At 38.7% G+C, this 27,476-nt stretch overlaps 1 protein-coding gene and 1 long non-coding RNA gene across 4 annotated transcripts in view; one reads left to right on the top strand and one right to left on the bottom strand.

The window, feature by feature from the left end:
* Nucleotides 1–659: 659 nt before the first annotated feature.
* GCLM (glutamate-cysteine ligase modifier subunit) lies at nt 660–19,174 on the bottom strand. Of its 2 annotated transcripts, none has more exons than XM_042952911.1 (7): nt 18,647–19,174; nt 13,575–13,640; nt 12,186–12,270; nt 9,013–9,072; nt 7,592–7,794; nt 5,868–5,982; nt 660–1,379 (listed from the first exon to the last, which is right to left on the bottom strand). In XM_042952911.1, the coding sequence occupies exons 1-7, from the start codon at nt 18,770–18,772 to the stop codon at nt 1,210–1,212; spliced, it is 825 nt and encodes a 274-aa protein (XP_042808845.1). In that variant the 5' UTR covers nt 18,773–19,174; the 3' UTR covers nt 660–1,209. The 2 variants fall into 2 exon arrangements, with proteins under 2 accessions (XP_042808845.1, XP_042808844.1); XM_042952910.1 differs by lacking the exon at nt 18,647–19,174 and adding an exon at nt 18,235–18,377.
* LOC122228056 overlaps nt 18,998–27,476 on the top strand; it is a 30,009-nt gene continuing 21,530 nt past the window's right edge. Inside the window, exon 1 of one of the 2 annotated variants that reach the window (XR_006206376.1) lies at nt 18,998–19,078. This is a non-coding gene — a long non-coding RNA (uncharacterized LOC122228056). The remainder of the gene's footprint in view (nt 19,079–27,476) is intronic. The other variant, XR_006206375.1, reaches the window with a different exon arrangement.

A 27,476-nucleotide genomic window follows, 5' to 3' on the forward strand; every position in this document is an offset into this window, starting at 1 on the left:
TTAAAAGTACTGATTGAAATATGAGATTTTTGAAGAAATTTTCAAACTATTTGGATGACAGACACAAATTTATAGAACTATGGAGACATATAGTATATATCAGAGGTCATGGCTTATTTATTTGCTATTTTCTGGTTCTTAAACTAATGAGGAATTATAATAAATAATCTACACCTCTTCTAGTTCTAAAGTTTGTATTATACCATTTTGCTTTTAAATAGTTAAGACTGCATCTCAAAAAAGTTGTCCAAAAAGACAATGTTGGCCCTGAATTAAAGATTTTTTTCACTCCTTTTCTGGCTTTTAGTACCTCCTAGCCAGTTATTAGTGGGGAGCAAATATTACCTATTTTACTCAGCTGGTTCTGAATGCTTATGCCCCCCACTTCCCATAGCCCACAATGCCCAGTACATGGTAAACACTCAATACTTTTGAATATTCTTGAATGAGTAGCAAAATATTAAGGATGGACCAAGAATTAAAAAGAATCTGGAGATGGTAACAGTTGCTTTTATAAAACCCCAAATAATAATTTCAAAGCTTCTAGTCTCCTTTTTCAGATTTGCTTTGGTTTGTCTTGGAAATCATTGCAAGGAAAATATGGCACAAGAATACAAGGTTAAATCATTATAGGTAAATACAAGCAAGGACACATAAAGTTTAAGTTTTCATTCATGTATTGAAGAAATGACTTTTATTTACACTACTGTGGATCCCAGCTACTCCAGTTACTCTGGATATAATCATTAATAACAGAAAAAATATCTTCCAGTATTTCAATCTTAACAATTGTAATTGCTTAGTTATACTATAGAATAAGAAGCCTTTAATTAATTTTTGGAAATAAAAAATATGTATATACATTACCCTGATGCCTAGGCCCAAAATATATGCAACAACAAATTTTCTTGATTTCTATTAGTCATAAAAATAAAGGAAAAATATATTGCAAGTATTTTCTTTATAGGCAATTTCAATTAGAAAATAATAGTTTAATGAAAACAATACAGTGGTTCAGGTGAGTGAACTGATATGGAGGCAGGAGAAGTATTCAAAACTTGACGGATAACATGTTGTCAAATATAACTGAAGAATATCTGCCTCCATGACAGCATTTACAGGAAGTAACCAGATTTTTATACATCTCAATTTTATCTTATATTCAAGGAAACTACAAGTCAGTAAGTAGGTTATGATCCTAAGTCATAGTTAGGAACCCCTTCTTTTAGCTTGTAAGATGTAGCCTTTTGATTTGATAATTCCTCTACTTTTAACAATGACTGAATACCGCAGTAGCCACAGGGGCACCCACTCGTGTGCTTGAATGTCAGGGATGCTTTCCTGAAGAGCTTCTTGGAAACTGGCTTCAGAAAGCAGTTCTTAAAACAAACAAACAACAAATAAAAACCCAAAGTGTTAAATTTGAAAATAACAACACTTTACCATGTAGGTAAGCATTTAGATACAACAAAAGAAACACTTCAAAGAAATATAAAATATGAAGAATATAAAATATGCTTTTCCTTAATGTATGCTATGAATCTGAACCAGAATATCAGAAAGAGCCAGGCAGTTCTTTAAGGTATCTACACCTGTACCCCGGCCTATTTAATTCATAACTTCTGATGAGTGGAGCCTGCATAGTTGTTTTGGTTTTTTTTGTTGTTGTTTTGTTTTTGAAGATTTCCAGGCGATTCTAATGTAGAGCCAGTGAAAATACAGGAAAGTTACATACAATGATGAAAAAGGAAAGTTATCAATAATCCTATCAACTGGAGACAGATCATTTCCATTGCCACGTATTTCCTTCCAACTTTTTTTCTGCATCTATTTTCCATATCTTAAAAATCATAACTGTAGTTACAACCTAATTTATTTTTTCAACTTATATTATGAATCTTTCCATGTAATTATTCTTTGGATGCATCACTTTTTTTTTTTTTAATGTTTATTTTTGAGAAAGAGAGACACAGGTGAGTGGGAGAGGGGCAGACATAGAGGAAGACACAGAATCCATGCTCCAGTCTCTGAGCTGTCAGCACAGAGCCGACGTAGGGCTCAAACCCACAAACTGTGAGATCATGACCTGAGCCGAAGTCAGACGCTTATCTGACTGAGCCACCCAGGTGCCCCGGAAGTATCACTTTTAATAATTACCCAGATACTACATTATCTAGATCTCATAATTTATACATTTCCTCATTGCTGACCAAAAAAATTAAATTTTTCCTAGTATTTTGCTAATAAAAATAATGCTATGCTGAACATCTTTAAAATGGATGCCTGGCTATGGAATAACAAAGTCAAAGTACAAGTACATTTTGAAAGCTTGATCTATAGTATACTCTGAGTTGCTTTCCAGATGGGCTGTACTTTACAATTCCACTAGCAGTTGATAATGTCAGAATGCCAATCTTATATTCTCTCGGGCACCAGTGATCATTTAAAAACTCTTTGGCATCTCTTTGATAAAGTAATTATTTTCTGATTCTACATTTACATCCTGCTCTGATGTACTACTCTCTTTCTCACTGCCTCTTCTCCAGCCACACTGGCCTTGAAATCCTCAAGCACATTCACACTTTTGAATCAGTTGATTACTCTTTGCTGAATCCTCTTCCTCCAGATTCCCACAGGTTCTCTCCCTTCTTGCAGGTCTCTGATTAATGTCACCTTAGCAGAGAGGTCTCCCTGACTATCCCATATAAAACAACAATCCCTAACCTGGGCACTCTTTTCTCCTTCAGTCAACTTTTCTCCATAGCATGTACCACCATTTATCACATTTAACATTTATCTTATGGTCTGTCTCCTCCCATCATGAGTGTTGGAATTTATATGACTTGGTCCTATATCCCTAGTATTCTGAACACTGCCTGACACATAATAGGTACTCAAATGTCTGTTGAATCAACCAATCAATGTGAAAAGTTTCTACTAGGGTCAGAGCCAACCACACAGATAGGGATTAAGTGACCATCTAGACTGTATGATTTGGGAGCGCTAAAGGACCCACTTCCCCCAAAAGAACTGCTGTGATATTTGAATAATGTCAATAGTAAACTCTCAGTAAATGTTTGCTATTATCATGTGCTAGGCACTTTTCTGAGTACATGTATTAGCTCATTTAATCCACATGTTAACCCTATAAAATAGATATATTCTCCCCTTTTCCAGGGGGAAACTGAGGCAGAGAGGTTAGATAACTTGGCAGCCTAGTAAAGTGTAGCTTTCATAAATGGAAGGCAAATGTCTCTTTGGGAAAGTAACATGAACATGGATTTGCTTATCAGACCATTTGACAGAGAAGAGGATTCTGGAGGAAATGAGACATAAAGCAGATCAGACTTAATGGGAGTGAGGGGAGGGTGAAACAAATGAAAACGGGAAGGTTCTGAGTCAGGATCACCCACTTCACAGTTTCACCCTGACTGTAGTTGAACTGTTACCGCAACTTCTAGGGCAAAGAGTAATGGAAAATAAACACTTTCTGAAGAACAGGGTAATTTTAGAACAGAGGAAGGGCTTTAGAGGGGACTTAAAAACAAAACTCTATTTTAGATGACAAGTAGAGTTAAATGTTTTACAACTTGAGTGCTTAAAAAATAAAATGTGACACACATAATCAGAGAGCTATGCTATTATTCATCAACTACACACTTTTACATTAACCATGCGAGCTCTTTAGAATCAGTAAACACAATCTTTTAAGAAAAGAATTGCTTCATTATAGATCAAAGTGAAGATTCACTAATGGTATATGCAGAATCAGCCTATAAATTCTAATCAAAGGGTTTAGAATTAAAATTAGAAAGACATCTGAGTGTCAAGTTATGTCAGTAAAACAAAAAAATATCAAAAAAGGATTAAATCTCTCTTCTCATATATATATGCAATTTATTTCACCATAACAACATGCATTAGCACATAATCCACATGCCAACATTTAGATAACATGGAAATAAAATACCAGACACCTTAGTCTTTTCCTATTTCCTTTCCTACTGGAAGAAGGAAAGAGTTTTTTTCAAGTGGAGCTAGAATGGGGTGCAGGCTCATCCATCAGCTGTTGGTAATAATTACTGTTGGAAAAGCCCCCCTCCTCCTCACCCCCACTAAATAAATAGATAAGTGATATAATATCTACTAACATATGGAAAGTTGGAATTTAAAGTTGGGTTTATGTTTCAGAACAAATCAGCATAGAAATTCTTTGTTAGATTTTCAACTAAAATGACTTTTTAAAAAATCAATCTAATTACTTACGAAAGTAATTACTAAAGGGAGAGGCAAAAGTCATTATCTCCTATTCTGGTATCATTTAAATGAAAACTGACAAGAAAGTAAGGTTTTCAGGCTGAAATACCACAACGCTACCATCTCAAATCAAAAAGATAGTATAGTATAGGGAGGAAGGCTCCAAATTCAGCCAGGACCAAGTCCAAGTTTAAACTCTGTCCCATGCCAGCTGGGTGGCCTTGGCTACTTTCTTAATTCTGAGGCTTACCAATAAAATGTCTAGTTTCAGCTGTTGTGAGGATTACAGATCATCTCTCAAAGGCATTTAGCATGATACCTAGTATCTAATGAACAGTAACTATTAAAACTCCTCCTCTTCATACAAAACAGTGAAAAAATGAAAATGTGGCAGACTGCTAATAAATAGTGTAACATCTTAAGGGGGTATACATGAGCACACTAACTGAATCCAACCACCAGTATAAAGCCATCTTTTTAGACATGGAGGTAAAAGCTAAATATTTTTTCTCTAAGAATCACCTAGAAAATGTAATTTCTTCCAGTATTTATTAAACTAAAACCTCTATAAAAATGTCATAGGTACCTGGGTAGCTCAGTTGGATGAGCGTCCCACTCTTGATCTCAGCTCAGGTCTTGATCTCAGGGTCATGAGTTCAAGACCCACACTGGATTCCACACTGGTGTGGAGCCTACTTTGGGGGGTAAAAAAGGCCAAATCTCTGGGGCACCTGCGTGGCTCAGTTAGTTAAGTGTCCGACTCTTAATTTCAGTTCAGGTCATGATCTCAGGTTTGTAAAATAGAGCCCTGCATTGGGCTCTGTGCTGAGCATGGAGTCTGCTTGGGATTCTCGATTCCTCTCTCTCTGCCCATGTCCTGCTCACGCTCACTCTCTCCCTCTCTCTCTCAAAATAAATTAAAATTTCAAAAAATGTCTTAGGGATTTAAAACTTTCACAAGACATTTCTCACTTAGAACTATACCAAAAACATGGTTTCATTTTTTTCAGTGAAAAAATAAGAATGGAGCAGACTGCTAAATAAATAAGTATAAAGTATAAAACATTCTCTTCCCGGTTTCCCTACTTATCCTGTAAAATGTTAATAAAAATTATTCTACAGAAGGCAGAGAAGCCATTCTCAATAATCAAATGTTTCTGATCAACACAAAACATACGTCTTGATAGTAATGATTAATAAAATACCTAATCAATTACCTATCCTAAGATGCTTAAATTTTAAATTAAATTTTACCTGCCTCTCTTTCTAGATATTTATCCCCTTTAAGTGGCTATTCGGTACAATTTTTGCTGTACTATACAAGATTTTATATGATACTATTTAAAATATCCTAAAAGATCCTTAATATTTATAAACTTCAACAGACTGGATATTCAGGAAATGATCCCATTAATTTTTTTCCCATTGATATAAAGACAAAATAAAGCTTTCTGAAACTAAAATAAAGGCATATGTATTTTGAACTAACCATTAAGAGAAGTTCTAGGAAACATTTATCACTGTACAAAATTAAAAATTAAATTTTAACAAGTAGCTTCTTGTAAGATAAAACCTCATGATCAATCAAGAAATGAAAATCTCAATCTTACCTTTTGGATCATTATGAGTCAATAGCTGTATGTCAAATTGTTTAGCAAATGCAGTCAAATCAGGTGGCATCACACAGCAAGAGGCAAGATTAACTTGGTTACTATTTGGTTTTACCTAAAGTGAAGAAAATCATGACATTGCCACTAAATTAAGTACTACAAAAAGTGGAAAGCAATAAAAGGACACAACTTTAGAAAATATGAAATATTGCATGTATAATGCTTACAGTTTATAAAATACTTTAAATGAATGTATTTATTAACATATGTTTTTCTAACTCATGTTAGTGGTAACAGGGAAAGGAAAGAACTCCAGGTGGTAGCCAATGTAATGCTACACTATTAGAAACTCTCCCGCTAGTACCTGCAACCTAGTACACCTGTCTCAGAAATAAACATGATTCTAAGTGTGATGGTTCCAGCTAAAGAGGGAGTATGTCTTAAAGGTAAAAGATCAAAGAGGAGTGATACAAACATTTAATACTAGAGTATAAAATATGGTTATAGGGGCGCCCGGATGGCTTAGTTGGTTGGGCTTCTGACCAGCTCAGGTCATGATCTCACAGCTTGTGAGTCTGAGCCCTGCATCGGGCTCTGTGCTGACAGCTCAGAGCCTGGAGCTTGCCTCAGATTCTGTGTCTCCCTCTCTCTGCCCCTCCCCAACTTGTGCTCTGTCTCTCTCTCAAAAATAAACAAACATTAAATAAAATTAAAATATGGTTATAAATCAGACACATTTTGAAAAAGAACTAGATAATTTCTAACAGCTGCTCCGGTTAATTTATAGATACATTCCAGATCACCCAAGTCTCTCCAGCAGAATCTTGGCCACATTCTGGCTATCACCAAATCAAAGGGAGAAGGGGCAACATGTTCTCTAGGGTCTTCCTGTCCATAAGAAACTGAAAAATCTGAAAAGGAGAAGATTGGGGATGAAGTATAAGGAAAAAAGAACAACACAGAGAGTAAAGGTAAAATACTAGTTAGTAAGCAACTTCCCTAATAGTTTTGTACATTATTAGGCCAGAGAGTTGTGATTAATTTATGACACCTACTCTGTATCAAATTCTATGAACCTAAAGTCTTTTTTATCTTTAAGTAACAGCAAAATATTTGTTATATATGATATTCCCTTACTTAAGAAATCAGAACCACAATGTAATCTTATCTAAAGAAAAATGTAATAATTTTATCACGAAAGTAAAACTGAAGGAAACAGCCTTAATTCATTTTGGCTATCAGTGCTTTAGGACACATTTTCCAGTGTTTTTGTCACTCATTTTTTTTTAAGTGTATTTATTTTGAGAGAGTGAGAGTGCAAGTGCATGCATGGGGGAGGGGCAGAGAGAGAGAGAGAGAGGGAAAGAGAGAATCCTAAGCAGGCTCCATGCTGTCAGCATGAAGCCCAACATGGGGCTTGATCTCACAAACTGTAGGATCATGACCTGAGCTGAAATCAAGAGTTGGACACTTAACCGATTGAGTCACCCAGGCACCCCAATATGTCACTTATTTGAAATCAAATTAATAATTAAGCTCAATTAGGCACGTATTTGAGACCAAAAAATCCAATGTTTTAGATAAATCTTGCCTCAAAACTCCCACATTTGGAATAGCAAATCAACAGTGACTGTCCACTATTGTGTATGATGCTAAACAGTATGTAGCAAAGACTATCACAGCTGGGCTCCTCCCAGAGTACTTGTGATCTAGCTGTGCTTTACCTGTGCCCACTGATACAGCTGTTCCAACTGTGTTTTGTCTAGATCAGAGGTACCTATTGCAACAATCTTTTTGCTCTGAACTAAGTTTTCTAATTCCTCCCAGTAAGGCTGCAAATGCTCCAAGGAAAGATTAACTCCATCTTCAATAGGAGGTGAAGCAATGATCACAGAATCCAGCTGTGCAACTCCAAGGACTGAACAGGCTGATGTGAAGGAAAACACGAAAAGGATAAATATTTGTTACATAATAAAAACAAGTATTTCTAATGTCCTTCAAGTATCCCACTAAATTCTGTCCATATGGTTCACTAGTTTTCTAATATAGCAGATTATTTTACTCAGTTTCATAATCATTTACAACATTTCCATCTCTTAAAAAAGTATAAGCCCCTGTTCATCTATTGGGTCTGTGTGGCAGACAGGTCAGTTTCTTTGACCTACCTCCTTCCTAGGGACTCACAGTTATTATAGTCCTTCTGGAGAACAGGCCTTCATCTTGTTTCTAAGACAATTTTTTGGTAGCTTCCTTATCTTCATAAAATTCTCTTCTCCAGTTCTACTAGTATCTTATATGGATGACTATAAGAATTCTGACCTCATATTCTGTAATTGGTAGTCATGGCAAAGAATAGTCTTGAGACTCTGAAAAACTAAATTTATGGTTCTAATCTATATTTATAGAGGTAATTTAATTTCTTTTTTAAAAATTTTTTAAGATGTTTATTTATTTTTGAAGGAAAGAGAGACAGAGTGTGAGTGGGGGAGGGCCACAGAGAGAGGGAGACACAGAATCTGAAGCAGGCTCCAGGCTCTGCACTGTCAGCACAGAGCCCAATGCGGGCCTCAATCTCACGAACTGTGAGATCATGACCTGAGCTGAAGTCAGACACTTAACCAACTGAGTCACCCAGGCACCCCAATAGAGGTAATTTCTATAAAAATAATTTAAAGAGTTTACTTTAAATGATTTTTTCATTCCACAGTTATATTATAGAGCTAATTACTTAAGCGTCCAACCTCTATACTGTAAGAACATTTTAGAAGAAAAAATATTGAATAATTGTAATATCACAATAATCTAACCAAGAGCCAAAGATGAAAATGCTTGTTTTGTTGTGGTGGTGGTTGTGGTATTTCATTATAGTACTAAAAGGGCTAAGAATAGGGTTCAGAATTTCTATCTCCAAACATATAGTCAATATTTGATTATATCTTTTACATTCTTCTTATATATCAAAATATGAACCTACAAATGCTTATATGATCTGACATAAGCCTTAAGAAATTAGGCTAGAACCTTAAAGAGTAAAATTGGAATGAGCTCATTTTCTTTTTTTCTGGACCTGAACACAAGACCTAACTAATACACCTATACTAATTTAAAGATCATTATGAAGGTAAAAAGTTAAATTTTTGCTTACCCATGTCAACTGCATTTCTAGTTGATGATGAAGAGTTTGATCCTACAATGAACAGTTTTGCTGGGTAACAAAAGAAAACAAAACTGATTACTACATTTGGGTAACTTTTACTACACAGTATTAACGTTGCCAACGATATTAAGATGACAGAGAATCCTGTATGAATTATCTTTCCTTTCCTAGTCACATAATTTTATAGTTTCCATTTTAAGACATGAAAGTACATTTCCATTGTAATTTTTAACTTATATGTCAGTTGCCAAAAAAATACCCATTTGTCAAAACAAAAAAGCAAATATTAATTTTCCATCTGTTAGAAGGCAGGTCAGATAAATATACAAACTTAAATTACTCAAAATGTATATTTTTATGTATTAAATATTAATGGAGCATATTACTTTCGTCAATAAACTAAAATCAATGCAAAGACTAAATTAAAATTACTTATAATGAGAAGAAAAATGAAAAGAACACCACAACCTCACCTTTCTAATACAATCGTTCTAAGTTTTAGACATTACCTTTCAGTTACTGGTCATATGAAGCAGGGTATAGCATTTATTCCTATCTATTTAGTTTACCTTTACATAATTTTTTTTACATCTTTATCAAGTATTTAGTTCCCTTAAAGTTTTCTTAAAATCATAATAGCAATATATTGACTCTAGAAATGAGAAGAACCTACAAGAATACAAAGACCAAAAAAAAAAAAAAAAAAAAAGCCAATTGTCTCATCACTGAAAGGAGTCACTATTTAGGTTTCTGTATACTCTCTATTTTTAATGAATAATTTTACATACTCATTTTTAATGGCTGAACATTATTCTGTAATTTTGATAGGGTATAACTTACTAAATAATTTCCTACTTTTTGAACACTTACATTAGTGCCAGTTTTTTGTTATTACATACAATGTTAAAGAAACATCTTGGTAACTTTGTTCAACTTTATGCTGAAGCATTTCCCAAGGACAAATTGTCAGAAATGTATTTATGAATCAAAGGGTATGAGCTTTTTTGTGAGTCTTCTTATATTTTATTTACCTCCTACTGTTATATAAAAGATTTGGGGGTGCCTGGGTGGCTCAGTCGGTTAAGTGTCTGACTCTTGACTTTGGCTCAGGTCATGATCTCACGGTTCATGAGTTAAAGTCCAGCATCAGGCTCTCTGCTTTCAGCGCAGAGCCCGCTTCAGATCCTCTGTCTCCCTCTCTCTCTGCCTTCCCCTGCTTGAGCTTGCACTCTCTCTCAGGAATAAACATTTGAAAAAAACCCAAAAAACAGAATTTCTCTCCTAACAATATAGAACACTATCAAATGTAAGTTTTTTGCTAATTTAATAGGTACAATATACACCTAATGTGGTTTCAGGACCACATTAATTGGCATTTCTTTGGTTACCAGGAAAGCAGAGTAGTTTTCTGTAAGACTGAGGCTTTGGCTTGATTTAAATTCAAATTTATTTGTATAGATTTACCTCATGTAAATTCAGTATTCAAAATCTAAATTTACTCAGTAGACAAATAGGTGGAGTAGTGGGAGAGCAAGAAGAGAGAAAATCAGAAAAGGGAATGGAGAAAAAAAACAGGGCTAATGAAGTATTTGTATGTAAATTGCCTGGTATTCAACAAATACAACAAATTTACCTTGTACATTTCTTTTGTTTGTCCCTTCCTCTCTACTGCTAATATTCCTAAAGCATTGCTTTCCTCATGCAGCTTCTCTGTTTAAAAGTCATCACCACTCTCTACCAGGTGAGAGTCAATCTTCACCACTTTGGTCCAACCATAGCTGCCATAGTTATGCTCCATGAAAACCCTCCCCACCACTATCCCTGTGGTCATGAATCTGGGCTATTTGTAATGGTCTCCTTTCTCTGAAAAAGGAGGTATTTTTAGATACGTAGGGAAAGGGAAGCTCTTCAAATAGGGAAAAATTTGATACTTATCAAAAATCTCAAGCCCTCTAGGAACTGAGGACAACCTGTACAAGCTCCAAGATGGATCTAAACCATGAAGAACTGCAATCAACCACAGAGAAAAGGTTGCTTTTACCTCCTTTTCCAACACAAATAGCAATGTGTTGTAAAATAAATGGGTTTTAGAGTCAGGCATACCTGGATGGATTCCTGGGTCAACCACATACTGGTTATATGACAACTTCTAAGTTATTTAACGTCACTTGTGCAATGGGGACAATAGACCTACCTTGTAGAATTGTTTTGAGAATCATGTGAGGAAATATAACCAAATCGTTATATTGCTAACTCAATATAATTCAACAAATGGTAGTTATTGAGTCAAAAGACAATGCCCTATCTCATCTTACATGGCCATCCTAATAAAGTAACAGCCACAACACAACCACAAATGGTAATAAATAACAACTATCTAGCTAGCACTTAAATGTTTTGCCAAGCACTATGTTAAGTGCTTTTGTTATTTCACCTGATTTACGAAGAAGCCTGTGAAACAGATGCATCCCTGTTTTATAAATGAGAAAACCGAGGCTCAGAGAGGTTAAGTAATTAGTTAGCCCAAAATTACACCAGTCAGTAATCTGTATATGAAGGAATTTCAATCTAGCCAAGGTCAAGCTTTTAATAACTGTGCTATGCTGACTGTAAACTGAGGGCAAAAACAGCACATCTCTATTTTTTCATTCCTTGAGCTTAGCATGGTCTCTGGAAAACAGTCACTCAATACATTTGTTGAATGAGTTTAACATGTATTTTACTTCTCTTCATGCAACTTGTTGCCAGACTTCTGTTTACGCTTTCAGATGACTTCAGCCATCGCTCAGCAGTGTTCCACCAGGAAGAGAAGGCTTATGCTCGCTTCAGGTAGACACTGCTCTTAAGCCTTCTCTTTCTTCTTTCCATTCCCTCCACCTTAATCTTCCTACTGCTCTGAAGTCCAACATATAAATTAATGAGACCACCATGAAGAAGAGCAAGGTGAAGTTCTATTCTGACTCTGCTTAAGTAGCCAAAACTGACCTCCTATAACTTCCTCTTGGAGTTTACAAGATTATGTTTAAAAAGAATCTCTGTATTTCTCACACTTAGTGACTGAGTCTCTCATTACCAGAGGGAAAGAAAGGTTTATTCCCATGCCTGACAAAATCTATCACTTCCACTGTATTACAAAATAAATTGTAAAGGCTGGACTTTACCAGAAACTTTCATTTCTTCTCTTTCATCAGGATTTATCTTTTCTACTGCATGAGATACAGTACATTCCAAGACATCTGGAAACTCCTATAATAAACACACAATGTTTACAATAAATATAAAATTAATGTTTCTGATTAGCTATATGTTTTCTATTGTCCATAGTGCCCTTTAAAAGCAGAGAGCCCATAAAATAACTGGGTTCTTTACTGAATGGATGAGCTTCATAAGGTTTGCAAAACCTTGAAACAAAGGTAAAATGCTGTGTGTGTGTGTCCATTTACTGGGAAAAATTATCTAATTTTGAGCAGGTACTCAGAGGAATGCATGATAAAAAACAAAAACAAAACAAATAGTGGTGGCGGTGGGGAAACATGTGAAGAGTTAGAACTACTAGCACAGTACATAATTTTAGTTAAAAAAGAAACCAATGAAAAATGATAAATATTTATCCATTCAGGATAATGACATGTTAAAAACTTCTTATATTAATCACAAACACTTTAAAACAAGTTTTTTTTTTCCTGAATGCAATAAAAAAAGTAAAGGCCATTCTAATGCATTATAATGAATAAATTATGAGGAAAATGATAAAATGTTAGTACATATAAATCAGAAATATATTAACCCACATTTACAAAGTAAATAGTGAGGGCTTCCTCACAGTTCTTGAGCATATTACAATGCCTAGCACACATCAAGGGCTTACAGTAAGTGTTTATCAGTCATGCATAGAGGCAAATGGTCATTTCAGAGAAACACAGACTGATCAAAGACATTAATCAACATCTCCCTAGCAGCTAGAGAGTTTAAACTTGCAGAATGCCCAGGGAAACAAGCGTTTCCAGCACATGTCCTCTTTCACAGTTTTAAAGTAGTCTATGTAATTTGTTATGAGCTTTTGGCTGAATTGGATTCCAAAGAGTGGCTTGCAACCACTCTGGTTTATATATTAATATTTATGATAATAGTCATATATTGGTATTTAATGTGACACCCAGTGTTTCACTTGAAACTGACATTAAAAAAATTATATTGAGAGTTATGATGCTCTACCAAAGCAATCTAGCAACCAAAATTGCTCAACAGTCATTCCTTTACTAGACCAAATATAAACTGGAACAAAATACATTGTGAAGATACCGTGCTGGGAATTAAGCACCGAGAATCCTGATTATCTTGTCTAGTTGAAGATTTGGTGACACATCCTGGATTTTCTGTTTTATGCTTAAGCATACTGGGTCAGGCAGCCAGCCATCTCAGCAAATCAGCTACAGGGAGTTTTATGCTAATTGCCTATATGACTTCCCTATCACAACTGGGGAATTAATTCCCTGCTTACTGCATTTCCCTTTTGACCCACATGATTTCTTCATTCACATTTTACTCACCCTGACCAAATCAGGGCTGATTTGGGAACTCCACTCATTCAAGGTCTTTTGGATACAATCTCGAAGCTGTAAAAGGAATGCGTTTTGAAACTGTTAATCAAACTCTATACATTTTTCCGTACTTCTACAATAAGAATGTATTTGTTTGATAAGTGGAAAAAAGATGTCAATAGGAAAAATCATAAAAACCAAAATTTTAGTTTTACAAGTTTTTTGTTTTCTTCAACAAAAACGTATTTAAATCTGTTTTTATCTTAATCTTCAAATGATGATAAACAGTACTTATTTTAAAAGTATTTTTGTACTAATGAAAGTTTAAGTAAACTTTTGAGACATAAAAGTATTCACAAAGAAACAAAAAGAAACAGGGGTTCAAGTTCAGGGAGGCTGACTAAAATTATTATTAATCACTATGAGATATTCCTCAAAGACAAACAAATGATTCTCTAAGTGTGGCCAGAGGAACTCCTACATTATTCACCTGTGGTATTCATTAAAAATTACAGTACCTGAGCCCCATCTTAGACCTGCTGAATCACTCTAAGGGCAGTGGAAATTGCATTTTAACAAGTATCCCATGTAAGCAACATATAAAGTTTGAGAACTACCATAGTCATATCTTTTTTCTTTCTTTTTTTTTAAACTATTTAAAAAAAATTTTTTTTAACATTTATTTCTGAGAGATAGAGAGAGACAGAGCATGAGCAGGGGCAGAGAGAGAGAGAGAGAGAGAGAGAGAGAGAGAAAGAGAGAGAGAGAGAGAGAATCTGAAGCAGGATCCAGGCTGTCAGCACAGAGCCCAACGCAGGGCTCGAACTCACGAATCCACGAGATCATGACCTGAGCCGAAGTTGGTGGCTTAACTGACTGAGCCACCCAGGTGCCTTGCACTGTAGTCATATCTTAACACAAGTCAACTTGCATAATGTCAGCCCACATGTCATTTCCTAACACTTAGGTATACCTCCAACCTGCCTTCAATATATTCTTGTACAAACAAAAATTTGTTTATACTGACATTATGTATGTTGTAAATCCATTAAAGTGCTCATTCATCTTTCATGTTTTATGTCAGTGTATTTCAAACTTGTCTAATAGTGGTCCAGAGTAAGACGTACATACATTCACATAGAGAGTGACTACCTACATACACAGAACAAAATATTTACAAAACAAATAGTTTGCTACATGCCAAGCATTCTGATGGCTTCTATTAATTAGAAAAAAAATATGCTGTTCTATGACTCAGCAAACTGATTTAGGACCACTAATGGGCAACACTAGCAATTTGAGATCACTTACAAACATCCAAGGACACAGTGCTTTGCATTCTGTGGGCAATCAATGAGAAAATAAATGAGTAACTGGGAGCAAGTCCCTGAACTGCAAAAGCACTTTCCAAATAGCAATAACACAGACTCAGCTTCTGAACTATCTGATCTATGACTGCTTATGATAAAAATGGACACAAGCCCTTTACTGCTTTTATCTTAGTACAGATAATTACAAGAAACTGGTCTATCAATTTAAGAGCTCAGAGTCATCTAGATTAAGCTTCATAATCTACTACAAAACTATATGTGCTATCCACAATAACCCATACGAATTCAATCTACAAGGTCTGTATCTTCATAGAAAATATATAATCAAATTTTAAATAAATAAAATTAGTTGATAATCATTCCAGAGAGAATTACAAGTCAATATTCTTTTCAAAATTAGTAAAAGTTGAGGTAGCAGGTTAAGAATTCTATCAAGTATGGTTTGGCTCATATCATGAGAGAATTTTAAGAAAACTTCCTCTGGAAGGATGGCTTATTTGCATACTTAAGGCTTTCCTGATGAATTCTCCAATTCAGGAAGGAAGTATATTTTCAGAGTATTCACCCCTTCTTGAAACCATTTCTTTAATAATCTTGGATTCTGCAAAATGTCAGAACAGACCCAATGTTACAATAATATGAGAAATTCATTGACTATATCACTAACCTAGTGATTTCTAATCTTTTATATGTATATTGACCCAACATTAACCTTATACTTTTTTATGCTCTGCTCTCTTCAAATATGATCACTGAAGAGAAGTATCATCATAATGTCATGTATCATTAGATCTCATGTTGTTTAAGAGTTGTAAATATACTTACTACGTGAGTCCTCTGGCCAAATACTCTTACAACAAAAAATTAAGCAAAAGTCCTATAATGGCTCATTTAAAAACAAGATTTGACTTCATAAAATTCTAGTGAAAAAAAATTTTTTTAAAGATCATAGAATTGACAAAACACATTAGAGGGGCACCTGGGTGGCTCAGTCAGTTGAGTGGCCAACTTTGGCTCACGGTCACGATCTCACGGTTCATGGTTTCTTGAGCCCTGCGTCTGCACTGACAGCTCAGAGCCTGGAGTCTGCTTTGGATTCTTTATCTCCCTCTCTCTCTGCCCCTCCCCTGCTTGTTTCTCTCTCTCTCTCTCTCTCTCTCTCTCTCTCTCAAAACTGGATAAACATTAAAAAGAAAGAAAAGAAAGACATTAGAACTAGAAGAGACCTTTTTAGGAAACTTGAACTCTCTACTCAATATGTAAATTTTCTTAATAATGAGTGATTTATTCAGTTTCTTTATTCTAGGAGGTTAAACTGTTTCAAGTAGCATATCCTAATTTGGAGCTTTGGGTGATACAAAGTTCCTTTTTACATGGAAACAAAACATGCCTCTCCTAACTAAACTGTCATATTTTCCCTACAATATGCTGCCATATCTTCAAGTTTTCCTCAAATGTTTTCTAGCTTATTTTGTCCCTCTTATGCAGCAACCCAAAATAAAACACCCAAACCAGAATTAGTCCTTTGAACAATGTTTTTCAAATTGTGGAGTATGACTTGTTACATTAAGAAATAAAAAGTGTAGGGACACCTCGGGGGCTCAGTCAGTTAAGCTTCCTACTCTTGATTTCAGCTCCTCTGCACTGACAGTGAGGAGCCTATTTGGGATTCCCTCCCTCCCTCTTTTCTCTCTCTCTCTCTCTCTCTCTCTCTCTCTCTCCCCCACACACACACTCTCTCTCTCAAAATAAATAAACTTAATAAAATTAAAATAAAATAAAATAAAATAAAATAAAATAAAATAAAATAAAATAAAATAAAATAGTGTAGGGGCACCTGGGTGGCTCAGTCAGTTAAGCAAGCATCTGACTTCAGCTCAGGTCATGATCTCACAGTCCGCGGATTCCAGCCCTGAGTCAGAGCCTGCTTGGGATTCTCTCTCCCTCTCTCTCTGCCCCTCCCGCACTTGTGCTTCCTTTCTCTTTCAAAAATAAACAAACTTAAAAAAAAAAAAAAAGAAATAAAGAGTGTGGGATGTGACTTGTTACATTGAAAAGTAAGAAAAAAAATCAGAATACACAGTATATACTAAAGGTTAATATTTTCATAAAACCTTTGAGATTTTTTGTTTTACTTAAGTATAATTTACATAAATAAAATTCACTCATTTTAAGTGCACAACTCAATGAGCTTTAGAGAATTTGTGCAGAGTTTTACAGAGTTGTGCAGCATCACCACAATCCAATTTTAGAACATCTCCATGTGCCTAGTAGGAGTCACTACCCATTCCTACCCCCAGCCCCAGGCAACCGCGCATCCTACTTTCTGTCCTTATGGACTATGAACGCGACTGCAAGGTAAAATTTCTTACTGGGCTTGCAGTCAAAAAACTCTGAAGGCCACTACTTTAGAGGGTGTTGCAGTGAGATAAGAGAGCAAAAGTTTCACCCAATACTGTTAATATACATGGAAAATGGTGCATTGAACCAACAGCGCTGAGAGGAAATTAAGGGACCAGAAATACAGGAATATTTACTTGGGGGAGAAACAGTCTAAGTGGGGCGGTTTAAACAGAAAAAGGTACACACACTGAGGTGGATGGAATCTGGTCACAGAATATGGTGCGGACTTTGATTCCTATTAAAGTTACAGCCCAGAGTTCTCACTCTGATGGGTGCTCGCTCTCAACACCAGGCCTGGCCACGGGCCCAGAGCATACGCAGATGCCCTGTGCTCCTGCACAGATTACCGGCATCTCCAATAAAAGAGCAAAAGCTGCCTAGGACTACAGCTGATAGCGTCATAAGGTTGGCATAGGGCACTTTTTCTTTTAATGAAGCTTTGTTTTAGCTTTCTGACGCAATCAGATGAAAATAATAATGAGATAAATGCCTGCATGGTGAACATTTTCCTATATTCTTTTCATCCTCGCAGCGGGTTGATCAGCTTCAAAGTTGTGGAGACAGACCGAGGGAAGGGAACTTTCTCACAGTCACACAGCTCCTGAACGAAAAGGTGTGTTTCATTTAGTCGTCCCTCGATACTCGATCGTCCCACACCACCGACATGCCTCCGCAACGGGCTGTGCACACGGACTCGCCACGCAGGGATGACCAGCACCGAACCCGTAACACGTGTGTAATTCCAGACTGATCTCTGCCACTTCAAACTAGCGGTTAGTCTTCAGGGAAAATAAACTAAGGGAGATTCACCCTGGGCGAGAAAAATCTGTACCTTATTCCAAAGCCGAACCTGAGCGTTTAGTCATCTGCCTTACAGTAATAGAGAAACTCCTGTCAGCCTCCGAGCTAAGTGGATTATTTACTGCTACCCTCACCTGAATCCCGGAAAAGCGAGTCTCTACACTGTCTTCAGCTGGCCGCGGGGTGGGGAGGGGGGAAGGGGCCGCGGGGCTGGGAGAGGGTGGGAGCGAGGTACTGGCTCTCTCTGCACCCATCCCGCCCATCCCACCCCTGCGAGGAAGAGGGGGTCGGTACGTTCGAGAGCTCGGCTGTCGCCCGGAAGCTTGACAGAGGCGTCCCCCGGGGTGAAGTTGCACCTGCCAAGTGTTTTAAGACGCGCGGCCCCGGGGCAGCAGGTTTGGAGGCGACGTCGTAACCCCAGCGGCCTCACCCGGCGCCCTCCGCCGCGCCCCGAGCCTGGCCGGCCGCCCGCCCTTCCCTCGGGCGCTGCCTCCCTCTCGGAGCCGCCCGGCCGGCGGCCTGCCCCGGGAGCTCCGCGTCTCTCACCTCCTCGCTGTGCGTGGACGGGCATTTCTTCCGCAGGCGGCCCCAGTTCAGCAGGTTCCCCGTCTGCAGGTGCAGGGTGCGGGCCCGCGCCAGCAGCGCCCCGGCCGCGCGGCTGTCGGTGCCCATGGCAGCGGCCGACCGAAGGGGCCAGGAGGCGACGGGGTCGCAGGCGAGGAAGGAGGCCGCCCCGCAGGACGCGGTGCCCGAGGCGGGAGAGCCGAGCGCGAGGCTGCCGGCCCCACGCGGCGGGACCTCGGCCTGCGCTCGGGACCGAGGGAGGCCGGACGGTGACGGAGCGGCGGCCCGGGAGGGACGCGCTGGCGGCTGCGGCTGCTGCTACTGCGGCTGCCGCCTCAGAGTTGACTCCCAACTGAAGGGACCGTTTCCTGGAAGACAATGACTAAGCAGAAATCGCGGCTGAGAAAGTGCTTGGTAACCGTTACCCGTCCCGCGGCGGGGCCGGGCGGGGCGGGGCGGCGAGAAGGCTGCGGGACGCCTGCCCGCGGGTGACTGGCCCTTGGCCTGTGGCGGGCGTGGCGCCGGGCGGGCGCGCGGCGCAGAGAGCGCTGGGCGCGCGGGGCGCGCGGGGCGCGCGCGGCGGGGCGGGGCGGGGCGGGGCGGGGAGGGACCCGGCGCTCGGCAGGGCTCCCCCTGCCGGTCAGAGGACGGAGCGCCGGCCCGTGCCCCCTCCACCTAGCGTCACCAGCCGCGCTCGCGGTTTCGCCTCCCAGCCAATGGGCGGTCGCGCTGGTGATTTCCTTCCATACCTCTTTAAAAAGACAGCGAAAGCATCTACCATGGCTTTGAAACACTAGTTGGTTTTAGTACCTAAAGGCAGGTGTTAAGCCAAAGTTCCCCTTCTTTGCTTTTCTACCCTTTTAGTTCATTTTCTTTCTTAAGGCCTTTTCCCCCAAACTGCGGGTGTTTCTTCATGTTCGTTAAGGTCTCTTGATTTGCACTATTTGCTGGACAGTGTGTGAAGTCAGAGTAAAACTTAATCTTTGTCTTTGAGAAGCTAATACTCTAGTTCTAAAAGTAAGGCCTAAGCGTATGAAAGGGTAGCGTAGGGCAGTTTCCTGATGAGTTCAGATTAAAGAGAACACTTCGACCGGTGAGATCAGGGAAGATTTTGTGATTCTTTACTACTAAGTTTCATATGTAGTAGACTTGGTATGAACCTCAAATAGAACATTTATTGAGCTTTCCTCAAGAAACATTTACCCTCGTTAAGAGCAATTAGATATATTAAAAAGCAAAATTCTATTATAAAAGAGATAAATTCCGGTTGGTAAAAATTCAGGGGGAGGTGGAAAGAAGCTGGTAGCAGGAGGTTAGAGATTGAGTCTGATTTTGAGTAAATATTTGTTGGCTGAATGAAAGTAAGAATTCATTGAAAAGGGTAATGCCAGAAGCAGGAGCAAGCATGGAGTATTTTAATTAATGTAAACATTTGGTTCTTTAAAAAATTTTTTTAAAATTATTTATTTTTTGAGAGACAGAGCAGGAGTGGGAGAAGGGCAGAGAGAGAGAGAGAGAGGGAGATAAAGAATCCCAAGCAGGCTCCAAGCTCTGAGCTGTCAGCACAGAGCCCGCCCGCCCTAGGGCTGGAACCCAGGAACCCTGAGATCAGGACTTGAGCCCAAGTCTAATTCTTAACTATCTGAGCCCCTGTAAACATTTGATTCTTGTGTTAATTTGCTGTGGCGTTGTTTCTTGACTTCCTGTATATTCTCTAATATCATGCAAATAATTCTTGATTAAAACTTAGAGGTTATACATCCTAAACTATAGACCTGCTATCTTGCTAGGAATTTATACAGCATACTGGTCACAGATGTAAACCTGTATGCCTTGCAAACCTGACTTTACCAGGTACTGGCTATTTTAACTCAGTCTCTCTCTTTGACTTTCTCCATTCTGGGCAGATGATAGTTTAAGCCATATGAAATTGCTGATAATTGACCATTTTTGGCCTACAGAAATGGTTCCATAGTTCCACCTGACATAGTATCTACCACATTGAGCAGGTGTGAGGAATTAGAGAACTTACAGTCCTTAGTATAGTACTTGCCTCATCGTAAAGGTTCAGTAAGTGAGAGCCCCTATCATTAACACCTCCACTCTTTTCCCCTTACAATCCAGTTTTCACAACATTGGCAAATTCATAAAATGAATTCATAGCAGCATTGTGTTATGTTTTTAAAATTTATGTTATGTAAACTCATTTACTCTTCACAGCAAGTCAGATAAACTTACTGAAAATCTCACTACTAAAAGGAATTGGGGCCCCAATCAAAACCCAGACCCCTTATCTTCAAACTCCTTACTCTTCCATGTTACAATTTACTTTTGACACAAAAAGTGTATTTATTGATGTGATTTTAATTCTTGAGTGTGTGCATGAATGCTTTATATGCTTTTTATACCTGTACAGCTTTAAAAAATCTATATAATTATACTTACTGATAGCCTCGTCATAATTTCATAGTATTGAGAAAGGGAAACTTAATCTTCTAAATTTATTTGGTGACAAAAACAAAAAATGAAAAATCAGAAGAACTTTATCATACACAGTTATTTTGAAGGAATCTTTTCTATAGAAGAGGAGTAATATTGCTGACATTTCCATTTTTTGGGAATAGCATAATTTTGGTTTTACCTGCTTTAAAGTTCTTCTACAGATGTTTGTAAATACAAAAGTCAGTAACATCCACCACTTTTTTTTCATTTTCCTTGACCTCTCCAGGATCTGATACTATAATCCATGCTTCCCTTTGAGAACCATTCTCCTCAACTGGCTTGTAATTACACTACACCCAAATTTCCTCAACATATTTGATCACAGAACAATTTAAAAAAAACGTAATGAACTGTTGGAAGCCCAACAAGAGCTCATGAGCTATAAGTGTTTAGATTCAAGCAAAGAGCAAAAATGTTCTCATGAGTGAATTAATTGTTGCAGGAAGTGGTCACATTTTTATTCATAGTCTGTTTTTATATTATCCAAGAATAAACGAAATGTGAGAATTAGAATTAATTTTACCTTATTAAGGAATCACCTGGTACATTTTATTCTTAATAAGGTAAAATGGGTTCAAATTATCAAATCTTGGTTTAATATTATTTTATGCAATTGATTTAAATTTTTTTAATTTTTACAGTTTGTTTGTTTGTTTGTTTGTTTATTTATTTATTTATTTATTTAGAGAATGCAAATGGGAGGGGCAGAGAAAAAGGAGAGAATCCCAGGCAGGCTCTGCACTGACCGTGCGGGGCTGTTATCTCACAAACATGAGATCATAACATGAGATCATGACGTGAGCCAAAATCAAGAGTCTGACGCTTAACTGACTGAGCCACGCAGGCACCCCACTCTCAATTTTAAATTTAATAATACACTATTATATTATTCTCCATAACAGACAATACAGTACACAGATGTCTATCTTGTCCATATTAAACACAACGTAATACTCCATTATATGAACATACTATAATTTATTCATTTATTTATTTTCCAAATGGTTATTTTATCAGATTGTTTGAACATTAAATTTATCCTTGTTTACAATCCAAAATAGTTACCTGAAGTTTGTTCCATGTGTGTCTCTGTGTGTGCGTGTGTGTTTACTTTTATTGTATATTTGTTTTTAAACCCTTTGGCACATGTGCTCGCTTCGGCAGCACATATACTAAACCCTTTGGCACAATTTTCTGGGGGTGTTCAGACTGCCACGATACATGTCAGGAGAGACCTTTCTTTTGTGCTGCCCATACTATAATTTATTTATTCTCTGTATTTAATGGCCAGATAATTGCTTTCAGAATTTTGCTAGAATAAACATTGTGGCCATAAACATTCTTAGTACTTGCCTCTTTGTACACAGGGGAACATTTTTCTCCAATAACTAAATGTAGTACTACAGTCTTAAAGGGTGTGCATTTCCTGCTTTTATTAAAGCTACTGCTGAACCAATTTACACTCAAATTTAAATTGTGTAAGACTACCTATTTCCTCCCACAGTCACTAACACTAGATATTATCTGTCTCTTCAATTTTTGCCTGTCTGATGGGTAAGTGTATCTTGTTATTCTTTGATTACTGGTAAGATTTTATTGTTTTATGATATATTGTGATCATACTCTATGTAGTTTTATATGCCTTTAAAATTAATATTGTAGCATAAGCATTTTTCCCATTTTTATACTGAATTATTTTTCCAGTCTCTCTTGACACACAGACCAGAACATTGCTAATTTGGGGCATGTTTTTGGCCTTAAAGCATGTTTGATCAAGGCAACTAGCACATATCTATTCAGTATGTAACCCCTGGAGACAAACAAGCTTTTAGTAAGGAGTAATTGAGACATGTTTTAAAAAACTTCACAGGCCAAGTTTCTTCCCTCCCGGTTCCTGTTTCTGTAGCAATTCCAATGAGGCATGTTAGACAACACTCCATGAAAGACCGGAGGCTGCTGTTCAATTCCTGGGGTGGTGGTTTGCCGGTGGAACACAGTCCGCAGTGCCTCACTGCTATAGGAAGTCCATGCTACGTTATTTGATAATGTGCTCTGTGGTAGAAATCTTCGGTTGGCACTCAATCCCCAAATACCTTCCGGGGTGCCTTCGTGTGCAGCAGAGCGTGGAAGCGAAACCCTGTCATCTCAGCATCCTTTGCAGCCCTCCTTCTAGGTACAAGTTAGATTATGTCAATGCCATGTGCGAGTTTTAGATCTCAAAGTGTGATGGAGGGTATCCTGCATCTTGCGACAGCCACGGTCTCGTGTCCTATCCCCAGCTTTACAGGTGTCAGGAGGCAGTTTGCGCCGCTTCCTGATCCCTGGAACAAAGTGATAGTAATACTTTCTCAAAATCAGCAGGTTCAGTGGCAGCCTGTTGATTGCTCACACTTCTTATTGTGACACAGGAGCAGTTCTTTTGGAAGGACACTTAGGTTAGCAGTGTCACTCTGGGAGTTATTCCTAGAGGCCCAGACTCAAAGGTATCTACTTTGTTTTTTTAAAAACATTTTTTTTACATGACTAGAATTCATACTGTCAACAACTATCTTTATTTAAAAAAAACTTGGAGCACATGGGTGGCTCAGTCGGTTGAGCATCTTACTTTGCCTCAGGTCATGATATCATGGTTTGTGGGTTCGAACCCCACATCAAGCTCTATGCTGACAGCTCAGAGCCTGGAGCCTGCTTCGGATTTCTGTGTCTCCCTTGCTCTCTGCCCCACCCTCCCACCCCCTACCTCATGCTCTGTCTCTCAAAAAAAACCAGTAAACAATTTTTTTAATAAAAAAACAACATCATAGAAGACATTTTCTTTTGTTATTAAAGCTACTTTTAAGTACATCATTAATATTTTTTTAAACTTTTTTTGTTGTTAAATTCTTTTTAAGTTTATTTATTTATTTGGAGAGAGAGAGAAAGAAATAGTGACAGAGAGCACAAGCAACAGAAGGGGCAGAGAGAACGGGAGGGGGAGTATCCAAAGCAGGTTTAACGCTGTCAGTGCAGAGCCAGAAGCTGGGTTTGAACTCACCAACTGTGAGATCATGACCTGAGCCAAAACCAAGTCAGACGCTTTAACTGACTGAGCCACCCAGGCACCCCTGTCATGTTTTATTTTCTTACTGATTTGTAAAAACTAAGGACATAATTGCTTTGTTAGTCTTATGTCACATGTAATTTCCCATTTGGAATTTTCTTTTTAGTTTTGTTAAACCAAAAACAGTTTTGGTTACTGTGTTAATTGATTTATGGAAGCTTTTTATTTCTTTAGAAACGAATCTGATATTCTTTTCCCTTGTGGCTTTAGCTTTTGGTGTTATGCTTAGAAAGGCCTTTCTACCATGAGGTAACATAACAATATCTCCCTCTATTTTCTGCTAGTACTTTTATTGCTTCAGTTTCTACACTAAATCTTTATTCCATTTGGCATTTTTTTGATACAAGATATGAAATAGGAATCTTCTAATTCATCTACATACTTGGATTTGTTTCTAGTCGTTCCCTTCTATCTCTGTCTTCCATCCAGTGGCACACTATCATATTGTTTTATTTCATTTATTTTAATCTCGTAGTACGAGTTCACTTGTATTGCTAACACCATACCATACCATTTGAGGATGCATACATAGGTATTAAAAGTAGAGGGACGCTTGGGTGGCTCAGTTGCTCAAGCGTACGACTTCCACTCAGGTCTCGAGGTTCATGGGTTCCAGCCCCGCATCAGGCTCTGTGCTGACAGCTCAGAGCCTGGAGCCCGCTTGGGATTCTGTGTCTCCCTCTCTCTCTGCCCCTCTCCCGCTTGCACACGCTCTCTTTCTCAAAAATAAATAAGCATTAAACAAACAAGTAGAAAGTAAAGAAAAGCAGTAGTCCCAAAAGTCAAGACAGTGGTCACTTCTGAGAGTGAGGGCAGGGTTGTGAGTTGAGAGGTGCACACAGCTGGCTTCTGGAGTGCCGCCAACATTTTACTTTCTGACCTAGGTGAGGTTACACAGGGGCTCACCTTATGATAATTCAAGCCGCACCAATGTTTCACTTACTTTTTCTGTAAAGAAGATGTCCCACATCAGATAGAACAAGCCAGTTTCTCTGGGGTGTGGCTGTTATTCTCCAGCTAACGTGTGTTAAAAGTTGATAGGGTTTGGATTCTACTAGATAGCTTAGGGAAGGAGAAACATACAACACACAATTTCAGCAAATTCTAGTTACTACAAGCCTTCAGACAGGGGGAAACAGGGCAGTGGCTCGTCCTTGAGAAGTTAGAGCCTTGTGTGGTGTGCACCATTGGATGACTCTTACACCCACGTCCTTGCTGGACACCTCCACTTGGAGTGCCCACTGGCACCCTGAACTCTTGGCCACTAAACCTGGCTCCCCGTCTCCCTCCTAAACTGTTCTGTATCTCACTTGGTGCACTACCTTCTAGCAGTTTCTGGAATTGTGGGAGCCCAGGGAGCCCTCCTTGCCTCCTTTATGGCTTCCACTCCCCACACTGATTTTCTTTGTGAAAACCACCTGGTTTCCATCTCTGCTTTTGGTCCCCTCCTTTCAACCCTTTGCAGAAGCCTTCTCATGCTGTGGATCTCCACAATGCCACCGAGGTGATCTTTCTCAACTGCAAATGGGCACCTCTCGCCTGCATTTAAAACCTGTTTCTGAACTCCCGGGATGAGAAGTCCCTCCTCTCCTGTCTGCCTGCTGACAAACTCATCCTTGGAAACACAGCATGGGTGTCTTTTCTTCTGGGCCATCTTCGCTTCTCCCAGTGAACTCCTCTCTTCACCCCTCCCCCACCTGTGTAGCTACCCTGCAGGTCCACCACTGCGGTCTCACACTGGCTGTTGCTGGGGTTTCTATTGTGTCTTCTGTACTAGCCCAGGTGCGCTGGGGTGGTGGGTGGCTTACTTGCTTTTGGATTGCTGTACCCAGCATGCTGCCTAGCACCTAATAGCAGATGCTCAGCTAATGTCTGTTGATCTGAACATGTGAATAAATCATTGTTGGCTGGTAATCCAGCAGAAAGATGGGATATGCTGTCTTCTCACATAAGCAGGGATCTTGGAGCCCCCGAACAGCTAGTAGCCACTGCATGCCTTTGCCCTGCCCCATCCTTCTGTGCGTTTAACAGGGCAGTCCTCCTCTTCATGCTCCGTCCGCTTCCCATCAGCCACCTTCTCCATGTTAGTGAGCGTATTTCCCCTCCTGTCTGTGTAGTGTCATGGAAGGGTCACTGAATTTGCAGTGGTAGACCTAGGAACTTCTCCTGGCTCTGCTAGCGGCTAGCTGTGTGGCCTAGGACAAGTCAAATATTTTCCTATGAGCCTCGGGCTTTTCTTCTGTAAAGTGACAGGTGCAGTGGGTTAGACCACAAGGAGTGGTTTTAGAAGTGCTCAAGGGTCAGGTGGGCAACAGCTGGAACTGGGGCCTCGACCCTGCCTTTAGCCAGAGCAGCTCTGTCTTAGTGTGTTTTACTTACACATCTTGGTAAATATTTCATGTGAACAAAGGTTTCCCTCCGGCAAAACCTGTTCAAAAATCCACAGCTTAGGTGAATTTTCAAATCCTTTTCCTTTGTTTATTATCTCAGGAACTACAAAATCTCCACTTGTTAATAAGAAAAAGGTCTTGCTCTTCTGAAAAGGATTCTTATCTGCTGGGAAGGCTTCTCCTCCTATAGTTGTTGGTTTTTTGTTTCTTTTTTTTTATTAAAATTTAATCATAGGTCCAGCTGGTTCTCTAACTAACCTGACTTGTACAATCCTGGCTTGTTTGTATTTTTATTGTCTTTCTAACCTTTGCTCTCGGTTCATGCTGAGATTTGCTAGCTGATTATAAAACACAGTTCTGCAGTGAGGTCATCTTGGAGATTAGCTTGCTGCTGCAAGAGATCAGAGGCAGGCCCAAACTTGCTTTCTGTGAACTGAGTGGGAAGAGAAGCATGGGGCATTGGCAAAATTCATTTTAACATTTGCCGTCTAAAAAGCATTTGTTAAAAAAAATCCAAACAATTAGGATACGAACTAAAATTCAGTGCATGTGAGTATAAAGAAAAAAAAAGCCATTTGTTGTGTAACTAGCACATGCAGGTGAGGAGAGCCGGGGACAGAGGTGGGGACTAAAAAGCAAGACTCTGCTATGTCTTCTGTTACAGATCAGAAATCTTCCAAGAAATGATCCAGCTAACCCCGAACTGTGAGGTCCATAAATGTTTGTTTCCTATTGGAAATAAAGAAAACTTGTGAGCCATTCTGACCTGTTGGTATAACCTTCAGAGATAAATTTAGTTCAGACTTGCTCTTTGTCATCT

Source organism: Panthera leo, chromosome C1 (assembly GCF_018350215.1).
Source record: "Panthera leo isolate Ple1 chromosome C1, P.leo_Ple1_pat1.1, whole genome shotgun sequence".
Classification (NCBI taxonomy): Eukaryota; Metazoa; Chordata; class Mammalia; order Carnivora; family Felidae; genus Panthera; species Panthera leo.

Excerpts from the sequence above, each read along its gene's own strand:
- GCLM (XM_042952910.1), bottom strand. The coding sequence starts at position 18,363 with ATGGGCGGGATGGGTGCAGAGAGAGCCAGTACCTCGCTCCCACCCTCT. Across the intron at positions 12,271-13,574 it reads TCAGCCCTGATTTGGTCAGG|GAGTTTCCAGATGTCTTGGA; the intron begins GTGAGTAAAATG and ends TGTTTATTATAG. Across the intron at positions 5,983-7,591 it reads AGCTGTATCAGTGGGCACAG|GTAAAACCAAATAGTAACCA; the intron begins GTAAAGCACAGC and ends TCTTCACTTTAG.